Raw genomic sequence first — 10,809 nt, forward strand, 5'->3', positions numbered from 1 at the left:
CAAAGCAAGCATACAAATGAAATTATCAGCAAAAGTATACAGACTTGAAAATAAAAATTATATCTGTGTTTTTATTATTTATTAATAAAAATATGATTATATATATATATATATATATATATATATATATATATATATATTTGATATATATCAAATATACACACATATCGTTTCTCTTTTCTTTAATCATCCTTTACCTTTAAATCCATTTGAATTATTTCATTGGCGTAAAAACAATTATGGCTACTTTCCATCAAATTATCACAAGCCAATCGGCGATCATCATATATATTTATTATTTATATATCGATTTTTTTATTTTCAATTTCAAATTATATTTTACATATTCTATAAAATTACGTTTGTTAAAATAAAATTTTTTAAATATTTTGTTATATATTAATTTTTATTTAGTATACAACGAACTGTTTCTAGGATCGAGTTCATGTCATACATTCAAGATGGGTGACTCGATGACTCTGTTATAATATATTGCAATATGATTTTATAATACTCGGTGTAGTCCATTTAAATCGTGTTATAGTTTAAATTTCTAAGTGTTTGTAAATATAATAGTCCTTTAAATAAGTTATCTTTTAAATGTTGATAGTAGTACTAATATGTATTTAATACTAATATATCAATGAAAAAAGTTGATATTATTTATCTAGAGAATCAGTCTTGAAGCTGTCAGAGACTGTAATGATAGAATTTTCTTTATTTTTACAAGTATTAAAGGTTATCTTTAATGTCATTAAAATATTCACAAGCAGTTGACACATCAAAGGTTCCTTTTAGAAATGTAGATGGAAAGAAACTAGGATTAAGCGAAGGCTGTTCAAGCCCAAACTTTGAATCCTATGGTGTTATAAAGTTTATATTACACAACGATGAACCAGTAAATATTATTGCCAGCGTTTTATCACTTTTCTGCATAACATTACTGTTGTGGATTATATTTGATAGCCTTGTATCTTCTCTTTTATCTACTTTTACTTTGATATTATACTGCAAATATTACTTTACTTCTACAAAGAAAGGTTTATCTTATTATAGAATTTCTTATACGAATATAACTTCTTATATATTAAATATTTTATTAAATATTTCTTTTGATTTATTCAGATATATTATTAATAGTGCCGTCAATCGGTATACATATTACTATAGAGAAAACATTTGCTGGTTTTAATTCATATACATTTTTACCTTGGGATACAATAGAAGATTTATTTATCAATGAAGTAATTATAAGAGTAAGTGAAATAAATAAGTTATAGAGAGAGAGAAAGTGTGTGTGTGAGAAAGTGCGCGCGCACGCGTATATAAAAAATGAAAGATATATTATTTTCAGCAAAGAGTCTTGTATTATTTGACATTTATAGTGAAGGAATCAATTAATGGTAGAAATCAAATAAGATTGGTTCCTTTATTCCAAGATCTTTTACCTGAGAGAAAATGCCTGGAGTACATATACATAAAATTAGCGAATTTGATTGGCTTGAACAACAAGAAGGATCTACATTAACTGTACCTGGGTCTTATTGGCTATGTTATAAAAATAATATTTATAAATTCACTTTTAAGTATCATCGTACAATTAGGTAATATATTACATGGCTTCTTGACATAAATTATATTTTATGTATATTTACTTATTTTATTTTAGGAATTCTAAGGAATTTATCTATGGAAAGGAATTAATGAAAATAATCAGAAGAATTATAAAAAGTCAACCATGTCAAGGGCAACAGTTTCGTACAAAACATATTCTTGTAACATACAGTATCCTTTGTATAATTTGTAAAAAAAAAATATATATATTTAAAAGATAAAATTAATTTTACAAGAATATCAGATATTTTAAATTAAATCCAAGATTATTTCTCACAATCTTTGCGTTATAATTAAAAAAAATATATATATATGTTTCTTTAATAGTTACTTCTAGATCATACATCATGGACACGCCAGGATAAAATGTTTGCCATTCTTAAATTTCAAAAACATACAGAAGCTGCTACAGTTTCACGAGCAATTGTACTTACTGTAAAAATTTTTAAAGATGAAAGCTATATGCCAGATGGTATGATTATTTATTCAGAAACTGAACCAAAACCAATTAAATCTTTAAACCGTACTAGCAAAGATAATGGAAGAAAAAATATAGAAAGTGAATGTAAGGTAGATACAAAAACTTCAAATCTTGATGAATTAAGAATTAATACTACGGATACAAATAAGCATGTAAATAATTTAAGTTTATATCATGATCAAAATAATTTGACTTTATCAAGTGTAAACAATGAAAACATAACAGATGAAGACAATATAATAAAATGTAATAGGAAATCTTCATCGAATGTTTCTTTAATAAATGAATCGGTAAATTTAGAAAATAAAGATGCATATAAAAACAAAAACTGTTCGATATCATTTAAGAAAAGAGAAACAGAAAAGAATGAATATCAAAATAGTATAGAGAAATCATCTTTATCAAATAAGATCGAATTCCAAGAAATAATGCAACATGAAGAAATTGAATTACAACAAATGAACGATAACTCGTCAAATAATATAATAAATTCAAACGATGAAGGCGTTATAGATTCTGTGAATTTACCATATCAATATCTCATCGAAAAAGAAATAGAAAATGCAAAAAAGAAAGTTGTTCGTATTTCTTTGTTAAATGTTAATAAATCGATTTCAATAATTGCAAATCAAGAATTGAATGCAGATTCTACAACAAAATCTGAAAATAAGCATATTAAAAAAGGAATGAAAGAAAACAATGGAAATAATAAGAATTACATAAAACATAAAGTTTCTGAAACAGGACAGAGTAATGAAGAGCAATGTACAAAATCTACAAAATATCTTTCAGCAAGTTCGAAAGAATTGATAAATGATCATGATAAAGCAAATAAAGATCATAGCAAATCTAAAAGAAATGGAGAATTGGAAAAAAAAATAGATGATAATACAGTAAAATCCTCCAATATTACTGATTTAATAATGAAAGGTCGTATGTTTATGATTCAACAGGATCAAGACATTGTATCAGTTGTAGAACAAAAAACAAAATCAGATATAGATGAAGTTTTAGAAAATTCAGAAAAATTCGAAACTAAGGAGGGAGAGAAATGTTTATTAAATTCTAGTTTATTGAAATTGGAAAATTTGATAACAATGATTGAAGTGCCAAAAGAAAGTATTAAAAGTAATAATGAGAGTAAAATTACAATAAATAATAATTTATCCTTAAATTCAATATTTATAACAAAAGATTCTATTAATGATCAGCACATAGAGGTACCAATAAACGTGATGGATTCGTCCACATTTATTAATTCACAAAATATTGCTACATCAAGCAAGTCGTTTATTCATAATGAAGAACATGAATCAAATATGAAAAATATTGTTATATGTGATGCAACAACAAAATGTAAAGAAAATGTATTAGAAAATATTGAAGGTGAAAAAGATATTACTTCCGAGATGCAATATTGGAATAACGAGTCTACAAATCTTTTTGAAGAAACATCAAATTCTTGTAAAAGACTTGATATAAAAGATCATTTAATAACGAATGTTGAACATGATTTAACTGTTTCTGAAGATCATATAAATAGTAACAAATCTAAAGGTATAGAAGCTACTAATAATTGCAATATTATTTCGAACAATGTTTCAAATGTTCCAAGAATAATTTCAAGTCAAATTATAACAATAGATGAAATGCCATTAGCATTACAAAATATTGTCAAAGAAAAATTATCGAAACGTAATACATCTATAAATCATAAATCAAATTTGCACGATAGTTCATCACATATTACAAGATTAACTTCATCTAATAAGTCAGCAGTACTAGATGTAACGAGTAAAGTAGAATTTTTGGAAACAGAATCTTTGTCTAATGTGAAAAAATGTTTGACTCCATCATCTGATAATATCGTGACAAAATATAATAATGCATCACTTATATGTTCAAATATTGAAAATACAAAAGAAACAGAAATATCACGTAAAAAAAGAAAAAAATCAAATGATTATGATGCAAAGAATCAATCTATTGAAACGGAAAATAATAAAACAATACTATCTACTCAATGCAAAATATATTATCCAAAAAACAAAAGAAGACATAGAAAAAGAAAAAAACAACAAGATTATAAATACAATACAAAGATGAAAGTAAAAATGATGAAAATGTCAACTCATACGTCTGACGCAGTTAAAACAAAAAATTCTACTTTACCAAACAAATTACAAGACATTACAGAAGAATTTTATCAGGATTTAATGCAACATGGTAAACATAGTAATAGTACTTTTGATCAAAAAGCTTTGAGGCATACAAGATCATTATATTTACAAACAGATATAAAAAATGAGGATAAACGCATAGAGATGTTAAAGTTTATAGAAGATATTACAAGAGGCGTCAAAGTTGTTGTAAAACGTATGAGTATAAAAAAATATTATCAGTATTTTAGGAAATAATTCCTCATTATAGTCTACATAAATTAATAAATTGTATTATATAGTAAAACATCTAAATAATTGCTTAAGTAATATCTATATTAATTGTATTAGAGACTGCTTTCTCTTATATAATATTAATAATAAATTATATTCTATACAAATATACATTCTGTATTGCAACGTTTCTTCTTTAATCATAGTTACAAGAAATGAGTGATGACCAAATTACATATGAAACAGTTTATTTATTTCACAAAACTTCTCCTTTTCAATTTGTTCTACAACCATTTTTAGATTATCAATTTTACTTAACATTTTTTTTAACTGCATACCTTGATGTTTGTATGGCACATTTTGTTTCTTAGACGCAATATTTAAAAGTGCATTTTGCTCTTCTGTTAGAGGCTGTATATCATGACAAACTTTTATATTTGGTATAACTTTCACCTTCTGTAATGTGCATCATATAAAATAAATAAATTTATAACAGTAATTATATTAAAAAGAACATAAATATAGAACATGTTAATTTTAAAAGTAATCATAACCTGTATATCAGTGGTTAATCTAATACATTTTTCTAATTCTTCAGCACATAATAATGGATAGCGTTCTCGAGCATCACAAACTTCAAACAGTGCATCTTCACATTTTTCTTCTAAGTCATCTGAAAATGTCTAAGTAAAAATATTCTGTCATATTAAAAAGCGTTATGTATTTAAATGTATTTACTCATTGTTATTAATTTTATTTCGTCTATGCAATTCAAAAAATAATATTATAGTATATTGATTTATTTGAATAAAAAAATAAAAATATAAACATAAAGCGTTCTATATGTACGATTTCAAATGTCATTAAATATATATTTAGGAAGAATTATACAATTTATAGAAAAAATGTTGCCAACTGTATAATTCAAAAGATAACGATATTACATTATAATATTATTATTGAAATATAATTGCTATTTAAAAAAAAAAAGGAAATATATGAATAAAAGATTGTATATTATAATATTTGAAAATATGGAATGAAACAAATATTTTTTTAATAATAATCAAATAAATTATTTTGAAAGATAAAGAATCGTTTATATGTATCGCGGCTCATTTTAAATGTTTTATCTGATGAAATATTTAAAGAAAGCAATAGTTACAAATTTGTTTTAACAGGTGTATCGTTAAACGGAAATCAATTTTGTTAATACTTCCGTCTATGTGGCAGATTCTGTAATACTTCCAAGTGAATTGCATATTTTCATGTGAGCTTAAATGTCGTATCGCCATTAGTGTTGGAATGCCGTTATCTTGAACGATTGAAGAAACAGTTAGCTAAATTATTCTTTCTTTTTCCTTATTTCATTGGTATACAAAGAGTATACGAACGAATGTTCTTTCGTGTTTTCACAAAATATATTTGTGGCAATCGTAACTTTATAAAACCCCTTTTAATTTTTTATTTCCTATCGTTATCATTCGTGTAATGGGGTATCTTAAATCCATAGGTACTGCTTTTATTTACACAGCTCTTTTATTAGCTGTGATTACATTTTTACCAGGACTTCCTCCAGATGCTAAGTTTTCAGAATACAGGTACAGTCGTTTATATATACTTTCTATAAACTTTCAATAAACATCTAAGATAAACATATTTTAATAAATATTTTAGCATAACACCGCCAACTAAGCTAAGTGGAAAATTAAATAATAATCGCATAAATGGGATAGAATTTTTGCATATTGGAAAGTTAAAGGGTCCTGAGTCTTTTGATTCTTATAATGGAGAATTATATGCCGGCTTACAGGGAGGCTATGTTGTTAAAATCGATGAGAAAGGAATTATACCTTTTGTAAAATTTGGTGGCAAATGTGGTAAGTTGATAAGTTTTTAATTACCATTTATATTTATATAATTATCAATTACTTTTCTATAAAGTATTAAAACATAATTTTGCTTTTATTTATAATTGTGCAAATAATAATTAAATTTATCAAAATTTATAGATGGAATCTTGCAATATTATGAATGTGGTAAAGTGTTGGGTATAAAGTTTGATAAAAAAGGCAATTTGTATGTTATTGACACTTATTTAGGTATTTTTAAAGTTGATCGAAGTGGAAATTATGAAAAAATTATTGATATATCTAAACGAATAGATAATAAAATTCCAAGAATACCTAATAGTTTAGATATAGCAGAAAATGGAGATATATTTTGGACAGATTCTAGCGCAGATTTCCCATTGTATGATGCTGTTTATAGTATATTTATTAATCCATCTGGAAGGTAAAATTTATTTTTTATAATATTTAAAATATTATTTTAATATTTATAATATAAGAAATAAATATATATTCATTTATATACATTTATATTATTATATTATTATTTATTACAGACTTTTTCGATATAATGCAGCTACAAAGACCAATGAAGTATTACTTGAAAATTTGGGATTTTCAAATGGAGTGAAATTAAGTAAAGATGAGAGTTTTTTAATTATAGCAGAAACATTAACTTCACGTATTATTAAATACAATTTGAAGGGAGCTAAAGCAGGACAACAAGAAATATTGCTCGAAGGTCTTCCTGGCCTCCCTGATAATATACATACTGACAATCATGGTGGCTTCCTAGTTAGTCTATATACTTATGTAGATTCAGAAAATCCTCAATTAATGCAAATATTAATGCCACATCCATATTTAAGAAAAATGATAGTAAGACTTTTCACATTGATAGAAGCTCCATTTAAATTAATACAGAATGTTTATCCAAATTTTTACACAGAAAGAATTATTCATGCAATTGGTTCGTTTGAAACAGTAAATGTTTTGGTGGAACCTATATCGGTAATATTGCATTTGGATTCCAAAGGAAAACTTGTTGATGCTGCATATTTAATAAATGAAGTGAATACTTTAAGTTCTGCTTTTATTCACAAAGGATATCTATGGTTTGGGTCACCACATAATGAATATGTAGCTCGAGTACCTTTAAAACAAGTCTTTCCTCATTTAGCACAAAAGGAAAAATTAATGCATCATTCAAATATACAAGATACAAAGGAACGTCCAAAAACACATAGTACAACGGTAAAACCACAAACTGTAAAGACTCCAACCGTTCAAACATTATCAACAACAGAAAAACCTATAACCAAAACTGCAAGAAGTACAGAAACTTCTACTTCAATTGGAACAAGTCCCAAAACATCTACTAATCAGGAAAAAATAGCTACTTCCAAACCAAGTACAACGTCAGTACCAAGTACTACTGTCAAACCAAGTACAGCATCAGTACTAAGTACTACTTCCAAACCAAGTACAACGTCAGTACCAAGTACTACTGTCAAACCAAGTACAGTATCAGTACCAAGTACTACTGTCAAACCAAGTACAACATCAGTACCAAGTACTACTGTTAAACCCAGTATTACATCAAAAACAACTCCAACTCAAAAAGCAACCACAGGTGCAACTAAGCCTACTGCAAAATCAAATACTGAAACGACTCCAAAATCTAACAATAAGGAAATTAAATCAGAAACAGCGAAAAATAAAGTAATTTCTGATGTTAAATCAGAAAATATAAAAGAAATAAATTCAAAATCAGAGATAAATAAACGAACAGTTCAAAATAATCAATTTAAAGCTCAAAAGCAAGAAGATCAAAATACTGAATCTCCTAATATAAATAATAATAACATTCCAAAATAAAAATTAATATTAAGACATAATTATTTAAAAAGTCAAATAAGGCAGGGTTGTTGTTTTATATTATGTTTTATGTTTCAAGTTGATTTAATTATAAGATAGAATTTTTATATTTCAAAGTAATGCATATTCAATTCTCTTAAATACATTCCATAAAGATTTGTGACACAGTTAATTTTTCATTATAACGGTTCCATTGTAATAATGAGTAAGGCAAAAGATGCTTATATAAATATTTGTTAAAGACTGTGATTTATATTTAAAAATAAGCATGAAATTATTTTGTTTTACAAATTCTATATATATATATATATATATATATATATATATATATATATATATATATATATATATGTATATTTAGGCATGTGACCGCAAGATTATGTTCTCGATGTAATAACAAATATAACAAACGATTATGTTCAAAACTATTTGAGATATTAACAAAATCTTTTAAATTCTTAAGAATAATTTTAACTTAATTTAACTGTCAAAATGAATGAATTCAAAATGACAGACCTTTCAAAAATTAAACCTTTTATAAAAAATTATATACAAATTCGAATTAAATTAAAAAAAATAAATGAACATTGTGCAATAATGTTTACAATAGTATTAGACATTGACGTGAATTACATTGGTCGTGCCTATTCTGTGCTCCACACAGAGAAATCTTTATTTATATATTCTGATTCTATTGATCGTATAATAAGGTCAATTAGTTAATAAGACGTAGTTTTAAATGTTTTGAGATAGTTGAAAATGAATTATCTCAATTAAAAATTTTTTAAGATAATTAAAAATTATAAGAATATGTTTATTTATCGAATGAATTCTTCATTCATCTTTGATGATATTGATAATTTATTTCTATCTTTATTGTAAAGAAATATGTGGAAATAGAATGCGTTAAAACGTAAAAAGGAAAAATGAAAATAAATTTTCATATGTTAATTCATATTTTAATATATCATATAATAAGTATATATACATATAAAAATGAGATATTTTTTCTATGAATTAATTTTAATAAAATTAAGATAATTATTACTTTCAATGCTCGACATGTTATATCGTAACTATATATTTCACAATAAAATTATTGTTTGATGTTTATTGATGTTCTTTCAAAGATATATCTTGGATATATATTAATAGGGGCATTAATTTTTATTGTATAATATTTATAAACATGATTTACATTTCAAAACTACAATTTTGTTTTGATAAAGTATATAAAATTGAAAATATTGAATAGATCTATTTAAATATTAAGTTGTTTTGTTACAAATATTGGCAATAAAGATTTTAATTTTTCACTTAAAAATAATTTAACCTTCCATAAAAATGTTGGCTTTTTAACCAAATGCCAATATCCATTTCTTTTAAATTGTGCAAATTTCTCTGCTTTGACTAAAGACTTGTAATATATTAATGTAGATTCGTTATTTAATAAATAATCTTGATCATTGCATATTGAACCAAAACCTAGCTTTACTAATTCTTCCGCGATATTTATAGATTTCTAAAAATATTTAATATCAAAAATATAACAAATATATAGCGTGTATAATGAAATATAATTATAAAAAGCATTTTTATTTACCTGATTTTTTTCTGAAAAGGTAACAATACAATTCACATAATCCTTTTTTTTAACTAATGGAAGAAATGTAATGTTTTTTCCACTAATTACAATTTGTAACCAACTTATACCTGTAATAATATATTTTGGAGTATGTTTATAAGATAAACATATTATTTATTAAATAATATTATTTATTAATTAAATAAATTATAATACTTACCATGATTAGTTGTGTTAATGCCAGCTAATTTTATTGGTAAGTACTTATCTCTGCCAAATCGTGGGAAGGGTATCAAAGGTTTATGATCTATCAAAAGCAATGTACCATATGAAGGATCTATACGTGCTACACGTCCTTGTAATTCTGTATTTCTTAGAAAATGGCGTGGTACATCAGATGGTTTTTTAAATTTTGCAAACTGGTTGGTAATAATAAAAAAAAAAAAAAAATAAATATCATAGATAAACAATTAATCTACAAAAAAAAATTGTCGTACATACTGGCCTTATTTTATACAATGCGAATAATAAACCAATTCCAGTGATGCCATAGCTAATAAACTATAGAAAAATAAATATTAATATAATTGAAATATTATCCATAAAGATAAAAATTACTCTTGTAATATTTAATTAGCTTACCATTACTGCTCGATTATTTTGTTCCATAAAAATAGTGAACTTTTGAAAGACAGTGGGCATTTTTTCTTTCTCCATGATTTCTACTTTATTATTTTTATTTTTCTATAATTTCTATTTTTATAACGTATATCACCTTTCTTAAATTTTGTAAGGTTAAGTACACTGTACATGGATCTGTTTCATACATTCATCATTTCTCCCGGTATAGATATTATGTGTAGAAGAATAATATATCGAAGTAAAACATTACTACATATATATTAATAATTTTAAATTTAGGCGTAAGTACGAAATAAGATCGTATTGAAAAATATTTAAAAAAAAAAATATAGAATAAGTTGGGACGCAGTTATACAACCATAAATA

The 10,809-nt window shown here is 24.7% G+C and overlaps 4 protein-coding genes across 6 annotated transcripts; 2 read left to right on the forward strand and 2 right to left on the reverse strand.

Moving 5' to 3' along the window:
- The first annotated feature begins 343 nt into the window (after positions 1 to 343).
- On the forward strand, positions 344 to 4,659 carry LOC124431266 (homeobox protein 3-like). Of its 2 annotated transcripts, none has more exons than XM_046978949.1 (5): positions 344 to 1,040; positions 1,126 to 1,256; positions 1,340 to 1,604; positions 1,670 to 1,785; positions 1,952 to 4,659. In XM_046978949.1, the coding sequence occupies exons 3-5, from the start codon at positions 1,459 to 1,461 to the stop codon at positions 4,510 to 4,512; spliced, it is 2,823 nt and encodes a 940-aa protein (XP_046834905.1). In that variant the 5' UTR covers positions 344 to 1,040; positions 1,126 to 1,256; positions 1,340 to 1,458; the 3' UTR covers positions 4,513 to 4,659. The 2 variants fall into 2 exon arrangements, with proteins under 2 accessions (XP_046834905.1, XP_046834904.1); XM_046978948.1 differs by having other exon boundaries at positions 1,355 to 1,604.
- On the reverse strand, positions 4,660 to 5,783 carry LOC124431272. 2 transcript variants are annotated; one of them, XM_046978960.1, is made up of 3 exons: positions 5,654 to 5,783; positions 5,043 to 5,161; positions 4,660 to 4,944 (listed from the first exon to the last, which is right to left on the reverse strand). In XM_046978960.1, the coding sequence occupies exons 1-3, from the start codon at positions 5,781 to 5,783 to the stop codon at positions 4,720 to 4,722; spliced, it is 474 nt and encodes a 157-aa protein (XP_046834916.1). In that variant the 3' UTR covers positions 4,660 to 4,719. The 2 variants fall into 2 exon arrangements, with proteins under 2 accessions (XP_046834916.1, XP_046834917.1); XM_046978961.1 differs by lacking the exon at positions 5,654 to 5,783 and adding an exon at positions 5,227 to 5,387.
- Positions 5,784 to 5,789: 6 nt separating this feature from the next.
- On the forward strand, positions 5,790 to 9,540 carry LOC124431267 (adipocyte plasma membrane-associated protein-like). The gene is made up of 4 exons (XM_046978950.1): positions 5,790 to 6,089; positions 6,166 to 6,368; positions 6,501 to 6,783; positions 6,896 to 9,540. The coding sequence occupies exons 1-4, from the start codon at positions 5,980 to 5,982 to the stop codon at positions 8,214 to 8,216; spliced, it is 1,917 nt and encodes a 638-aa protein (XP_046834906.1). The 5' UTR covers positions 5,790 to 5,979; the 3' UTR covers positions 8,217 to 9,540.
- Positions 9,365 to 10,758, reverse strand: LOC124431271 (protein C3orf33). The gene is made up of 5 exons (XM_046978958.1): positions 10,444 to 10,758; positions 10,303 to 10,362; positions 10,022 to 10,220; positions 9,820 to 9,929; positions 9,365 to 9,738 (listed from the first exon to the last, which is right to left on the reverse strand). Exons 1-5 carry the CDS (start codon positions 10,516 to 10,518, stop codon positions 9,478 to 9,480), a joined length of 705 nt encoding a protein of 234 aa, XP_046834914.1. The 5' UTR covers positions 10,519 to 10,758; the 3' UTR covers positions 9,365 to 9,477.
- Positions 10,759 to 10,809: the final 51 nt, after the last annotated feature.

The sequence above is a fragment of the Vespa crabro genome, chromosome 20 (genome assembly GCF_910589235.1).
Source record: "Vespa crabro chromosome 20, iyVesCrab1.2, whole genome shotgun sequence".
Taxonomy (NCBI): domain Eukaryota; kingdom Metazoa; phylum Arthropoda; class Insecta; order Hymenoptera; family Vespidae; genus Vespa; species Vespa crabro.